Below are 15,928 nucleotides of genomic sequence, written 5' to 3' on the forward strand. Positions count from 1 at the left end.
TCCCAGACTTGGTCATTTTCTTCTTAGAACACACAGTATGGCACAGGAAAGTCATATTGAAAGTCTGAAAAGCAGTTTCACTGGCAAAGGCACATTTTAAGCATTATTTTAAATTCTTTGTTCCTCAATATACATCAACTTGGGAAAGCCCAGCCTATACTGGAAAGCTTAGAGTAGATAATAACTTCCAACTACTTACATTGTATACCTTCATAAAAGGTAACAACTCACATGAGGCACTGCTAGCTGGTCTGTGGCTTCTACTCTTCTGTAGAAAACTAAGTATCAGGAAAGTGATGTCAAAGAAAGAAAGTCTCAGAGCCTGCTCAAACTAAGTAGCATTAAGAAAGACTTACAAATGCTTTCCTACCAGTAAAAAGGAGATAATAAAAGTATCGGTCTTTGTATCAATGAAAACAGTACCTGGCACACAGCCAGTGCTACAGAACTGTTTGCTATTACTATTCTAATTTTTAAATGAGAAAATCAGAGTACACAGTAGCAAAGGGAGTCCCATATACTCAGAGATAGTTAATAAACATTTTCTGCTCCCTAAAATGCCTGTACTAGAAAGCTCAAAGTTTTCTGTAGGAGAGATTTTTCATATGACTGTCATGTGTACAGTGTCGACTGTCTACTGTTTTCTAGATCTGCAAAGGTTTCCTAAATCCCCAAAGGTTTCCTAGGTGAATGAACACTGCATGTGTGCTCACCAGATACATCCACATTCATATTTCTTACTTTCTTATTCCAAGAATTAACACTAATAATCATTCTGTTGCTTCTCTCTTATACAAAGGTATCTATTTACTGCTGATTGTTCTATTCACAAGATCAATTATTAATAAGATGTACAGAAAATCCGAAGATAAAAAGTTAATGCCATATCAAATAGAATAATTTTATTTTACAATTTAAATATACACAGAAAAAATAAGAATGGCAATATAACAAAACTTTAACAATGGTTCTCTAAGAGGTAGGTTATGGATGATGATTCCACTTACATGAGGTACCTAGAGGAATTAAATTACCAAAGACAGAAAGTAGAAAGGCAATTGTCAGGCGCTGGGGACAAGGGGGAAAGGAGAGTTAGTGGTTAATGGGTACAGAGTTTTAGTATAAAGAAGATGACAACAGCATGAATTTTAATATACTTAATGATACTAAGAGCGACTGAACTGAACTGAATGATACTAAACTGTATAATTACAAACAGATAAAATGGTAAATTTTATGTGATGTGCATTTTAACATAATAAACAAAACAAAACAATAAGCTCAAAAAAAACAAACACCCAAAAACATATCATGGGACTTCCCTGGCAGTCCTGTGGTAAGACCCCGGGCTTTCAATGCAGAAGCGCTGGGTTCAATCCCTGGTCGGGGAACTAAGATCCTACATGTCACACAACACTAGTCAAAAAATTTTAAGAGATTTTTTTAAGTTGAGAGGTAAAATCGAAGGAGGCCAAAATTACTACATTAGAGGCAGTTTTGACAAAATCTGTATTTATACTTCCTAATATAATGTTTTATATGCAGTTAAGGCTATCTCTACTTTAAATGTGACTCATAATAAAACTTAAATTGCAAAAATATCTGATAAAGAACATGTATTTAATACATAAAAAAACTCCTACATCTCAATAATAATTTGATATCAAAAAATAGGCAAAGGATCTGTACAGACACTTCGCCAAATGGCAAACAAGCACATAAAACATACTGAACATCAGTAAGTCACCAGGAAGATGCAAATTAAAACCAAAATGAGATACCACTACAAATTCACAAAAATGGCTAAAATTAAAAGACTGACAGTATCAAGTATTAGTAAAGATGTAAAGTAGCTGAAACTCTCATAGATGGCTAGCTGGAACGCAAAATTGCAAAGTCACTTTGGAGAACAGTTTGGTGGCTCAGACAGTGAAGAATCTACCTGCAATGCAGGAGACCTGGGTTAGGACGATCCCCTGGAGAAGGGAATGGCACCCCACTCCAGTATTCTTGCCTGGAGAATTCCATGGACTGAGAAGCCTGGTGGGCCACAGTCCATCGGGTTGCAAAGAGTCAGACATGACTGAGCGATTAACAATGGCAGTTTCTTAAAAAGTTCATATTCATAAAACTAACCAGCCAGCAATTTTAGTCCTATGTATCTATCTACCCAAGAGAAATGAAAACAAATGTCCACATAAGAGACTCGGGTATAAACATTCAAAGCAGCATAGTAGCCAAACCAAGGCGAAATAACTCAGATGGCCATCAACTGCTAACTGGATAAACAAAATGCAGCAGATTCACACAATGGAACAATGCTCAGTAACAAGAAAGGTAAGAGAGTATGTTACCCAAAGTAGACAATGGGTGCTTGGGCCAGGGGGCGGGAGGACTGGCTGCAAAGCACATAAGGGCACTTTCTGAGGTTACGGAAATGGTCTGTATCTTTATTGTGGTGGTAATCACACCACTGACTGCACACATTTGTCACTGAATTGTATATCTTAAATAGGTGAATTCTACTGTATATAAATCATATCTCAACAATGACAACCGAGAAAAATCAATTACAATGGGAAGCAGTAAAACTGGGACATAGCAGCCCTTCTCACCAACTGATTTCTTTAGTTGATAACATCTTTATCCTTTCAGTGTTTGAATTAACCATTCAAAAATATTGGGATAGGAAGTAGAAACAAAAAGGGGGAGGATTAAGGATGTTTCTCTCAGACATACTATTCTGACTTTTCTAACTTGGAAAATATAATTGAGATATGGCCAAGACCACACTTCACACTAAAAGGTATATCCAGGCAAACAATGCAATTCAAGAAAAGGGGAAGAGATGAGTGCTGTATATCAATTCTATCTCAGTAAAACTGGAAGGAAAAAGAGAAGAGGAAAAAAAGTATATTATCTTCAAATACTTCAGAAGGGCATTTATCATATATGTAAATTATAACTCTAACTGGAAGGTACTATGACATTCTAATTTTTAAACATTATTATTTATTCATGAAGTCAGTCAACTCTCCCTGGATTTAAAAATTGTTGAAATAAAACTTTTTTTAAAAGCCCAGATTACTTATTTCAGTGCACTAAATTGTTGATAACTAAGTGCTAGAAAATATACTTCATATTTTAGTTGAATTGAAGTACTTAAAAGTCTAGATCCAACAAGCTAGTTGTAGTTGCCTCAGTTTCTCTTGGGGAAAACCACATTCCAAAGTGTTACCACAGATCTCTTTTATTTGGAGTGACTGGGCTGTCTAAGGAAGAAATGAAACTTGCTTCTGAGCTTGAATAGGAATGTCTCAAAGCTAAAGAGAGTGCTCTAAACTCTGCCAAACTGTGGATGGTATATAAACAGACACAATATTTATTTTGGGACAAAGATTCTGCAAGCAAGTAAGCAAACCGCTCCAGAAGCAGCAGTTACAGAACTTTGAAAACATTTAAAGTAAGAGCTTTTGTCTTCATTTGTTAAATCAAACGCTATTAAACTTTGCTTTGTTATTTTATGCTGGTGAAAATGACTGATAAAAAGATTTTAATTATGAATGTTCAGAAAAGGAAAAGAAGTAAAACACATAACTTATCAAAAAGTTTAAAAGTTAACTGCTCTAATGCCACTTTATAACTACTCCCAATGTCTGCTATTGTTATCTAATTGATTTAATTAAATCATAAGTAATGAATAGCAATGCAAAAAACTAGAAAGTTTAACCTCTTTTTCTGGGACCACATCTAGTATATCTAGATAAAACTAGATAGTATATTTAATTTCCATAGAAGAAATGGAAAACAAACAAAAGCACTATAAAGTTAATTTCTTCAGTTTATAAGATTTTCATACCCTCTAACTTCATGCTCACAAACTAGGATTATGCAGTAAGCTTAATAATTAATTTTAAAATCTAAGGAGGCTTTAAAAAACACAGAATGCATGCAAAAACCATTAATCTGACCACTCAAGACTAATAACTTATGGTCAACCATAACCATCTGCATTTGTTTGAAATAAAAATTAATTGGAAATAAGTTCCAAGAGGAAAGATCAAAGGAACAGGGTGTTGCTTGGTCTAACAAAAATTTCACACAAGTATGATTTAAATTCTGATCTATTGCATTCCTTGTCTTCTGACAGCTAAATTAGAGGAAAGCAGTTTAAATTAAGGGAGAATTATGAATATTTTGGCTGTCCAGGTTTATAAAATAACAGGATGGACCACTGCGGAAAGATGTAGCCTCCCAACTCCATACTGCTACCTGAAGTGAAGCTGACCTAAGGCCTCTATGGCCCTGAAAATCCTTGATTATCTATGATCTCACTCTACAATCCTACCAAATAGTCTAGCTTTGGATAGGGCTTGACAATTAAGAAAGCCTTTTCACATATTCTGGTACTTCATTTAATTCTCACATGAGGTTTAAGAACAGGGAAGACATTCTGATTCCCATTTACAGCTAAGGAAAACAATTGTGATTGTCTTCTGACTCATATCCAGAGCTCTCTCCATTATACTGTATTATTTTAAACCTCTTCTAAGAAAGACCCTTAATTAAGAGTCAGCTTTATCTGTCAATAGCTCACTAGGTACCTGGGTGCAAAAGTTTTAAATATATTTGAAAGATAGACTATAAACGTGTGTGCTCTGACTTGATGGTCAGTTACCCACTAACAGACCTTTCTTACTGAAGTCTCTAGGTTTGAAAATATTCCAACAAACACAAAGGCAGAAAGAATGAATAAAAAGACTGATTTTGCGAAGCCCATTTTCTTAGATCATAAAGCCATATTTCAAACCTAAGAGAATATGGAACTTCTGTTTCCTATTAGCATTCTAATTTTTTTCCTGAATTCATCAGATTTAAGTGAACACTGGGAGCCAGCCTCTAAGATGGCCCCAATGATCCCAGCCTCCTCCCATATATGTGAATAAACCACCCCCCTCCCTGCTGAGTGTGGGCTAGACATAGCGACTCGCTTCTAATGAACAAGAAAAAAGTGATCAGAGAATAAGTCATAAAAAGCAGGATGACCTCATTCTTTTTCTCTCTACGGAAAGGAATATATGACTAGGAGTTGAAGCCACCAACCAAAAGTCATGTGAGTGAGTTTGCAAGGGGATCCTTTAGCTCCAATCAAGCCTTCAGAGACTGAAGAGCCCCAACAGCTGGACTGCAACCTCACGGGAGACCCTGAGCCAGAACCAACCAGCTAAGCTACTCTCAGATTCCTGTGAAAGGGCACAAGGGGATGAAATATTATCTGGACTGTGGGTGGTGTTTACATGGGTGTGTACATTTGTTAAAACTCAAATTATACACTTAAAATGGGTGCATTATTTGGTAAATAAAAACTATACTTTAATAAAGTTGATTTAAAAAAAAAGACACTGAAATCTTGAGATAAGCAGACAAAGGGTCACTTAGGAAAAAGCTGTGCCATCATTTAAGAAGTTAAGGGTGGGTGTTGAAAACAGAAGCTGCAACAAGCTGCCACCACAAACTCACATGCCCTAAACTGCTCAAAACTGCTCCACCCACAGCTTTTCTCATCTCAGATGACTGCAATCCATACTCCCAGCTGTTCTAACCAAGAAAAGCTGGAGTCATTCTTGACCCTCACACCTCACATTCAATCTATAAGCAAATCCTGTTGGCTCTATCTCAAATATTCCTGGACTATGACTCCTCACCGTGTCCCCTGCCACCACCCTGGTCTCTCACCAAGATTTACTGCAACAGCCCAACGGGTCCCCCTGCTTCACTCTTGCCTGCTAAAACTGTTGTTAACCCAGCAGCTAGAGTGATCTTTTCAAAACTAAAGGTAGATCATATAATTTATCTGCTCAAAAAGCAGAAACTACTCTCCATTCCACTCAGAATAAAAGTCCACTGTTGTTCCCATGGCCTCCCACAGTCATATAAACTGGCTTCCTGCTATCTCCCTAATCTCTTCTACTACTACTCTCCTCTTTGGTCAGCGTACTCCAGCCGCACTGGCCTACTTATTGTTTAACAAACACACTATGCAAGCTCCCACTCCAGGGCCTTTCCAAGGCTGTGTCCCCTTTTTGGATCACCCTTCCCTCAAACATCTGCATTGCTCATCATTCCCTATCTTTCTGTAGGTTTCTGCTCAAATAAGACCTCCTTTACCCAGTCTATCCTGTTTAAAATTGCAAACATTCCCGTTCACTGATGACCCTTATTTTAATTTTCCTTTTATCCCCCCAGAGCACTGATCACTTTGTAACATACTACATAACTTACATACTGTGCATACTGCCTGTTCTTCCATTCCTTCCATAAAACAACCTGTAGGGCAGGATCTTTTGTTTATTCATAAATCAAGCGCCTAGAACAGTGCTCACTAAATTACATAATAGGTGTTAAACAAAGACCTTCTGAATGAATGAATTTTTTAATAACTCAGCCAGTTACTGAGCTAAGCACTTTACATACACTATTTTATTTAAACACTAGGGCCACCCTGGGACACATGCATTAACTGAGGACCATGAAGATTAAATAACTTGTCCAAAGTTACAGAATAAACAAAGTAGTATATGAAGCCAGGACTTAACCTCCATTTATATGTAACTCTAAAGGCTCAATTTCTCAAAGCTGGGTTTGAATGGGAAGAGAACTAAGCTGCTTTAGGACCTAACTAGGCTCAGAGGATAAAGTGTCTGCCTGCAATGCAGGAGGCCCCAGGTTCGATCCCTGGGTTGGGAAGATCCCCTGGAGAAGGAAATGGCAACCCACTCCAGTATTTGTGCCTGGAGTATCCCATGGACAGGGGAGTCTGGGGGGCTACAGTCCATGGGGTCGCAAGGAGTCGGACACGACTGAGCGACTTCACCCACTCACTCACTCACTCAAGCTGAAAGTATGTGGAAGAAGAGACACTGATTTTGGATTTAGTATAAGGAACAGAGGCAAATAATTAACATTTAGGGAAATGGCTTCAATTTGCTTTGCTTCTAGTCCAATGGGGACAGAAATAAACGCTAATGGTTATCAGAAAAGAAATAAAGAGACCCCACAGCCTGAGCTCTATAGATGAGAAAACATGGGTTAGTATCTTTTCTCTAAATTCATTGCTATATTTATCCCAGTGGTAAAGAGCAAAATACTAGCAGGTTTTGGGTTTTTTTCCCCTTAATGTTGTTGGTTTTTTTCATTAAAATGCTTTCTTTTTCCTAGATTCTACTGGTGTAGAAAGTATTGGTAAAATTATATTTGAGAAATATATCCTCTATACACAAACATTTACCAATTTAAATCTGAGGGAAAGATACAGATTTCTGCCAGTATTACCATCCTTGGAACACAGCCATGTTCATTTGTTTACACATTGTCTATGGCTCCTTTCACACCGTAACAGCGAACTTGAGAAGCTGCAACAGAGATCACATGCCTGCAAAACTGAAAATATTTACTCTGGCACTTAACAGAAGAAAATCATAAAACAAACGTTAATAAAATATAAGTTTCTGGATTTCCTGCATCAGTTCTATCATTTTTCTTGATATATCTGAAAACACATTCTCTAAATTCTAGAACAAGCTATCTAAGGTTTTTGTTCTCGTTGATCATATAACTAAAAACATCTCAACGGCTTAAGTCCAAGGAAAATATGGTCTTCAATCTACTAAACTGATATCATTAATTCAAGCAAACATATTCTAGTAGAATTAACACCCATTCACTAGTTATTAAATACTAGAAGATTTTAGGAACATTGAGATGTCAGTCATGAAATCTTAAGAGTTTAGCATAAAAGTTGAGAGGAAAGAAATTTTTTGGTTTATGTTTTTAGTATCTGAGCTAACAAGTTAAACTTTAAGGAAGTGTTTGGAACAAGGAAAAAAATAGTCACACGTTCACACACCAAACAGACAAAAAAGCAATAATCATACACTGTCATTACTTTCCAACTTCTCTTTTATATATCAAGAATTACCAAGTAGTAAAACCTGGAACATTTGCTTTTAATCTTCCAAGCAAACAAGTATAATACACAGAAAAGCAAACTTCAAACTTATTACTCATTTTAAAATTCTGTAATCTATTTTCCCTCTCCCCATCAAAAGATTAGTTGGTTTGCAACTCACAAAAGATCAAACTTTATTTCACAAAATTAAAGGAAAAAAACCCACAACTCTTCATAGTATATATACAAGATATGAAAATCTTTTTTATAATACAGCCCAATATAAAAATATTTTAAGTTCCTCAAAGGAATATCTGCATGTTCCTTATGTTTCACAAAAAAAGTGATGTTATACTATTCAGAATCACACTTAGAAAAGAATTTTAGCAAGTTAATAAAAACAGGTATAGAAACAAGCTGCAAAGGAAACAGGAGAAAGACTGAGTACAAAACGAGGTAAAGTGCTCGCTTTGGCAGCACATGTACTAAAACTGGAACGATACAGAGAAGATTAGCATGGCCCCTGCGCAAGGATGACACGCAAATTCGTGAAGCGTTTCATATTTAAAAAAAAAAACAAAACGAGGTAAAAAATTTTTTTCTTTAAATATTTTATTTCAAGAAGTCAATTTCTACATTAAAAGATGAACCAATCCAAGACACTATTCATTAACATTTCATCAAAAGCACATAATTCATTTAACTTAGATTTTAATAGGGCTCTCAACCTAAATATCTCTACCTACATTTTTCATATCTTTGATCTAAAACTTCCTACATAAAAATTTTAAGATGTTTGTTTCCCAGAAGCTTTCCCTCAAAACTAAAAAAATTTTTCCATGTTAATCTTTTCATATTTTCTCAAAATTAAATTGGCTACATTAAGAAGTGGAAATCTATCCATGAATCATTTCTAAATACTATTAAATTTTAAGCCTAAGTCTTTTCCCATTTTTCTCTAAATTTAACTTTAAAAAAAAAACACACTATAGTCACACACATTTTAGTAAAACAAAAAATTTCTTGTCCACACTTTTGAAGGAATTAGGTTTCAAACGTTACATATAAGAAAGCACACTACTCTCTTTAAGGGTGAGAACTTTCTGTGGCAAATGACATAAGCATGATATTAGCAATGAAATTATATAAACCACTTGATTTTTAAAAATTATATCTTTTTAATATGGAATGAAAGCAAATCTGATCACATGTCTATTATCAGACCTGTGATCTCTTTCTTAAAATACCAATCACCAGGTAATCTCTAATAGTAAAAAAACAATCCACGGTATTTCAAATTGCAAAGAAATGTTTCCTACCTTGCCTGCTTCTCTTTCTAAGTCGACATACTCTCGGCTAGGTGTTTGTCGCTGTTCCCCCTGCCAGCTGGCCGGAAAAAACTGGAGAGACAGATTGGTTCCTGTGGCCACAAAAGCCTTTTAGAAAAATCAATACAAACAGGATCAGGAGCAGGACATTACATAAATTATGCAGGCAGTCATTTATTTTTACATCAGTTTCTGTCTTAAGCCAGGCAGCACCAAGATTACTTAAAAGTAAAAAAACATGCACTCATCATTTTTCTTAAGTATTAAGTTACAAACATCTGATTCCATTTTGAGGACATTTGCCATTGGCTGCTTAAATATAAAATCAGACGTGGAATCAATACTTTCTTTCAGGTCATTTTTTGCTGACGTTAGTACAACGCACTGCTAATGTCTAACCAGAAGCCCCCATCACTACATTTAAGAACTTGTTATTTTTAAACGTAAAAATCATGGAAGAGCTGAATATTTTGAATTTTAAAGCATACCACAATTTAAAGTTGTGTAAATGAGACACTTTAATTTTTCTTGATTTTCCCTGCTCAAAGAAACACTATGCTTCAAAAATCATGCTAAAAATGCACTCGGGAATGACTGGAAGTGAAAATATCTCCACGATATATCACATTGGGAGGATCTCATTATCATGAATAAAACTAACCAAATATCATTTCCAGTGCTTTTTAATAACCAAAATTTATAAGATGACAATATCCTCCATTATGGTTTTCAGTAGAACTCACTCTCAGAGACAAAAATTCCAGTTTCAGGAAAGGCTCAGCTTAAAAAACACAGACTTTTTCATCCCCATAGGTGTCTATTTTATCCAAAGTTTCCCAAATTCCAATCACTTCCACACTGAATATAAATAAATGTTAATTAACTAATAGCTCACTATTGGAAAAAAATGCATTTGGGACTGTCTCTCCTCTGATAAACCATACACTAGCATGTGATATGACAGTACTCATCTCGCTAAAACCTTGGATGAATTTTTAAAAATGCATTTTCGAAACTCTGACTTTAGGAAAACTGGATCTGACAATAACAAAAGAGTATTCATCTAATATTTATAAAAGATTTGAATGGCACAGCTCGACAGACAGAACAATCTAAAACCATTTCAATAAAGTGTCATTCTGTGTAGCCCCAGAGCAATTTAACTCTATACTTCCCCCTAGTTAAAAATGGAAGTAACACTGTCACTCTTTCCCAGGGAAATTCTAAAAGAAATACATAAAAAGCATTAAAAAAATTCTGCTTTTCATCATCTAAATGTAAACTCTTTGTTGAAATCAGAGAACTTTTTGTTTTAGGTTACTAATTAAAATTCTAAAGCATGATTTGTTTCCAAGGGCTTCCCTGGTGGCTCAGAGGTTAAAGCGTCTGCCTCCAATGCGTGAGACCCGGGTTCGATCCCTGGGTCGGGAAGATCCCCTGGAGAAGGAAACGGTAACCCACTCCAGTATTCTTGCCTGGAGAATCCCATGGACGGAGAAGCCTGGTAGGCTACAGTCCACGGGGTCGCAAAGAGTCGGACACGACTGAGCGACGGAACGGAATGGATAGAGTCTTCATCTGAAAGCTAGGGGTTCACATTCTTGGGCAATTTGTTGAAAGCATTAGCTGATTCAGCTATCCACTAGTTCCCCCGAAGATAGGGGCTTAGATTCTTTACAGATAAAAATTACAGCACTTCCTATTTCTATGATTTATACTAGAAAGTGCAGTGGTCAATCTAACTGCTAAATCTCTATAGATACCTTTAATGGCATTTCCTTAATCACTGGGATACCTTTTCTTGTGGTACATACTTATACCAATAGAGACTGAAAAAACATCAATATTACGATATTAACCTTAAGAACTCTGCCAACTATTAGCATAAGTTTAAAAAACAACCACTGAAGTGAAAAGCAGACACTAGGAGGCAAACTGCCTAGGATGACCTGAGGAAAATTACTTCACTCTGAACCTCAGTTTTCAGTACTTGTCAAGTGTTTAGAACACCACCCAGTAAATGCTACATGTATTTGCTAAACACAATGAGAAGTAATTCTTAGCTGAAGAAGACAGCCAACTCTTTCAGTCTCAGACAATGAAATTCTCAGAGCAGAGTGCTAACAGATAAAAGATCCTGTCCATGAATGAATACCCTGCCAAAATCCCGCAGCCATGTTTCTTCAGTAGTCACCTAGTAACAAATCCTTCTGTCACGGTGTATCCCAAATCAGCTCTGGGCTAAGTAAAGACATTCTGCAACTCTTATTACCTCACCTCCCGCCTGAAGGCCAACCTCAGAAGAGATTTCCTGCTTCATCACTTCATGTCCATTATCTCATCAACATACCTCTCTGAGACCGGAGAAGTGGTAAAAACAGATTACACTCTAGAATACCATTTCTCAAATTTATTTGACCACAGAACTCTTTTTTTGAATGGAACATCTACAATACATAGGAGCTGGGAAAATTTTGTTTGAAAACATAAAAATCTACACTGGTAAAAGTGGCTGTATGGAGAATTCTCAGAATGTTTTGACTATATTTTATGAGGTTTCATTAAATTGTTAAATAGCACACTTCTGCCAATCCAACATACCTTTTATTCTTCCATCTTCAAGATTAAAAAGTTTTTACCACTTTCACAGTAGTCACCATACCTCTCATAAATTTTTTTTATTAATCATTAGTGTTGAAGATACCTCTTAATACTCTTATTGTAATACAAGAGCTTATATAAGGAATAAATCTGATTTTACCAAATAGATTCTACCCTTCACCTATAATCACGCTTATCTCATGCTATGATATAGTCTCGGTAAGTTTTACAGCTAAGAAGAGATGAGCATCAGAGCCTTATGTTGTTTTACATCTAAATACAAAATAAATTCTTCATTAACCTCACTGATAAGGAGGTGTTCATAATAAAAAATAAAAGGGGAAAAGGGTTGGATATAATTTGGAGAACTATATATTTTCATCATACATGGCTGCTATTAAAATAGAAGCAAAAAAAAATGCTTTTTCCCCACCTATTTTCCACCACCAAATAAGTAAAAGCCATAGCCTGTTTACAAGTCGTAAGATAAATTTGGGGCATTAAATGAAGTAACCTTTAAATTCAAATAATCAAGTGCTTATGACGCAAAAGATACTGTGCAAAACCCATACAGAGGGGGTATATATGAAATTAATGTGGTCTCTATCCCCTAGAAGCTAAAACTCCGTTATTTTAAGTATGGCTAACATTGAATTAAAGGGAGAAAACTGGAGAGGAAAAAGTGAAATTCCTTCCAAATACAAAGTTATATTATTCAATACATCCAACTGTGCTGTCTTAATTACAATTCTTAGATGAAATTCAAACTACCTACCTTCTTTAACTTAAATACTTGTCAGAAATTAAGAACTTATTAAAATTTGTAGGATCAGATTTTTGGAAGAAGAGAAAGTCTAGAATTAGAATGTCTGATTTATCCCTGAAGAGGAATTTATAATAAATACAAGCAACCTATAATACTGCTATAACAGTAAATTCATATTATATATGATATAATAATTCAAATATACTATGAATTCATATATATTCAAATACACTCAAATTATACTTCCAATCATAATCACATGCAGTAAAATTTAATGACAGAAAACAGCCTATTAACTATATTTCCCTAGATTTCCACAAAAACCTCAGCTCTAAAAAATTACAATAGCATTTTATAGCTCATCTTTTATACTTACATCAATTACTTCCAAGAAATCCATTGGTTGGGTATACCATCCACCTTTTCCAAAAGGAAATCCAGACAAAGGATGATATAATCACTGAACCAACTAAGGAAAGATTCTTCTACCACTTAGTGCCAAAAATAAAAACTATTTGTCCTATACATCTGAATCATATAACAATTAGAACTACTCAAGGAAGTGGGCTAAAAGCTAGACATTTTCTTTTCTAATGTGCAATAATGACCAAATATTCTAAAGTTCCTAGTAAAGATGGCCATATCTTCTCATTATCTGTAATACAATTTAGAAAGCCTTTGTCTTAAACATCAAAATATTTTAAAAAAATAAACTTGATTTCAGTGATGAAAAGGGAGAATTTTATGATATGTGAATTATGTCTCAATAAAAATATTCTCTCCTGTACAGGGAATGGGAGTGGTTCAACATGTCTTTCTATTGCAAACCTAAATTCAAACTGCGCCTGTAGCTTCAAGTGTGTGAAGATGCAGTGGCCCAAGTCATGGAACAGATAATCAGATTCCATTTATACAGTGCCTCAACTTCTTAAAAAATTAACCACCAGCCTCTTTAGTTTTTTCCGATGCACTTTTTGGCTCCATCATTCTCTCCTCATTAGCACCTCCAATAGGACAAACCAAAAGGAGACGAGGGGAACTGGGATACTTGAATTTTTTTTCAACATAAGGTTTGGTGGAGGTAAAGCACCAAATCTAGCATCTAAAATAGGGCCTTAGATCGACTATGGGTTTTGCAAATCCATGCGATTCTTTAAAAACTGCAGGCCTAAGCAGGATATGTTTTTCAGGTTTGGAGGGGAAAAAAGGTTTCTTTCCGATTCTCCTGAAGCTTAATGTGCCAAGAAAAGATGGCACGTTAATGGGGGGGGGGTTCTTTTTTTCTCTTTTAGGACAACAGATAAGTGGATTTACCCTCTGATTTATTCTCAGCTCTATTGAAAAAGAGAGCTTCACACATAGATTTACGCAAAATCTAGCGCCTAAGAGACAAACTATAGCCCAAGAAACGATTTTGAACGAAGCCCGCTTCTTTTCACCTACGGGTGTTTTCTTCCTACTAACATCCCGACCCTTTCTTTAATCAGGGTCACAGCCTACACACAGTGACCTTTCCTGGTTTAGTTGGGCTCGGGTTTGAGATCCACTCGCGGCAAAGTGTCCGCCGAGTCGTGTATGGGAAACATAATCCACCCGCCGACGGCCACCGGGAAGCGTCTCCCCGCGAGGACGCGGCCCGCCAGTGTCTGGTTTCGCATTTTGAATCCCGAGTAGGAAGTGAGACGGCGCCCGCTCAGTTCCGGGAGCCGCGGCGTCCGCGGCGCCGTCCGGAACCGGCCTGGGCCGCGGCGGCCCCCGTGCAACAAGTGACCAGCGCGCGCCTCACTCCCCCGCGCCCCCGTCCCGCCGACTTACGATTTCCGAGCGGCCGTCGCGGCAGGCGTTCTGGAAGCGCGCCTGGCGCTCCTCGTGGGGCCGGTCCCTGAAGCCCGTGTACTTAATCTGCAAGGCAGAGGCGGCCCGAAATCAGGAGCCAAATCCGCGACGCCGTCCGCCCCGCGCCGCCCCGATAAGGGCAAGCAGAGTCAGCGGGCAGACGGCTGCCCGGGCGAGATTGCCCCTCCGCGGGCGCGCCGGCGCGGGGATCCCCGGGGCCGCACCTCCCAAACTTTTCTCGGCCCGGGCCCGCTCGGGGCGCGCCGCGGCCTCCCCGCCGCCCGCCTGCCTCACCTCACATTCGCGGCTCAGCTTCCTGAAGAACTCCTCGTTTTCGAACTTGCTTCTCTGGTCGGGCACGACGCGCGGCATCTTCCCGCCCTGAGGCCGCGCCGGCCGCCGGGCTCCAGGCTTCCGCGGGCACCCGCTGGCCGGCTCCGCGCGGACCGACTGACCGCCCACCCGCGGCGCCCTGACTCTCGCTTCCCTTTGTTTCAGGCGCCCGCCCGCGTGGGCTCCCGCGCCCGGGAGTCTAAGGTGCCGCCGCCCGCTCGAGCCCAGCCCACGCCGCCGCCGCCTCAGCCGTTGCCTACCGCCCGCGCGGGCCCAGCATTCGCCGCCCCCGGCCGCCGCGCCGCCACTTCCTCTCGCCGCCCACCTCGCTAGCCCGCCCGCCCCGCCCCCGTCGGCCCCACCCCTCCTCCTCGCGCGCCCGCCCGCCCCAAACTCCGGCAAACAAAACGCACCATTCACAACTCTGCAACCCGCGCCGCGCATGCGCCGCAAGTCCGCTTGCGGGGCCGCTGGACTGCAGCGAAACCCGGCTCTTCCCACGGCGCCGCGCGGCCCCTTTTCTCCTGGCCCGAGTACGGGCCACTTCGTTCAGTGGAGGATCTGCCCCGTTGTTGGAGATAGGGAGCGGCCCACGCGAGTCCTTCCTCTACACTGCCTGGGACTTTTGGGCTCCCCAGCAGCGCAGAGTAACCCCAAATTGTCACCTGAACGCCAGAAAACTTAAGTCCTTGGAGACTTTGAAGGAGACTCCAGTCTCCTTTGGAAACTTAAGTCCTTGGAGATTCCGAAAACCGACTAGGAGGGGTGCAGGCTGTGCACATCAAAGACTAACGGTGGAAAGAGACTAAAAAGATCCAACTGAATCCGCATCATGGTGGAAAGGTCTGAGTTGTTGGAATCAGAAGGGCCTCAAATGGGACCTCACTCACTCCCCTTCCTGCTGGCTGGGTCCCTTAGATAGGCACTGGACCACAAAGCCTCAGTTTGCTTTTTTCCAAAATGCAGGCACTCACAAGCTCGCAGTATTAGCTGGCATGAGAGCTTTTACGTAGTTTTAGCACATGATGAACACTCAATAAATTTTAAGTTTCCAAAGAACAAGCTGAATTAACAAGCCAATACCGGTTCATATATTTACACAAATGTTCAATCAAA

At 38.9% G+C, this 15,928-nt stretch overlaps 1 protein-coding gene and 1 non-coding gene across 3 annotated transcripts in view; one reads left to right on the top strand and one right to left on the bottom strand.

Annotated features, from left to right (window-relative positions):
- The window catches only part of CBFB (core-binding factor subunit beta), a 48,803-nt gene extending 33,671 nt beyond the window's left edge, over positions 1 to 15,132 (bottom strand). The window contains exons 1-3 of one of the 2 annotated variants that reach the window (XM_055412599.2): positions 14,774 to 15,132; positions 14,459 to 14,545; positions 9,268 to 9,384 (exon numbers count right to left, since the gene is read on the bottom strand). In XM_055412599.2, the coding sequence (XP_055268574.1) occupies positions 9,268 to 9,384; positions 14,459 to 14,545; positions 14,774 to 14,851 (282 nt within the window). In that variant the 5' untranslated portion in view covers positions 14,852 to 15,132. The remainder of the gene's footprint in view (positions 1 to 9,267; positions 9,385 to 14,458; positions 14,546 to 14,773) is intronic. The other variant, XM_055412600.2, reaches the window with a different exon arrangement.
- Positions 8,410 to 8,516, top strand: LOC129547397 (U6 spliceosomal RNA). The gene has a single exon (XR_008684071.1). It is a non-coding gene; the product is annotated as a U6 spliceosomal RNA (small nuclear RNA).
- Positions 15,133 to 15,928: the final 796 nt, after the last annotated feature.

Source organism: Moschus berezovskii, chromosome 22, assembly GCF_049115385.1.
Source record: "Moschus berezovskii isolate FMDL1 chromosome 22, NW_MosBer_1.0, whole genome shotgun sequence".
In the NCBI taxonomy this organism is placed as follows: domain Eukaryota; kingdom Metazoa; phylum Chordata; class Mammalia; order Artiodactyla; family Moschidae; genus Moschus; species Moschus berezovskii.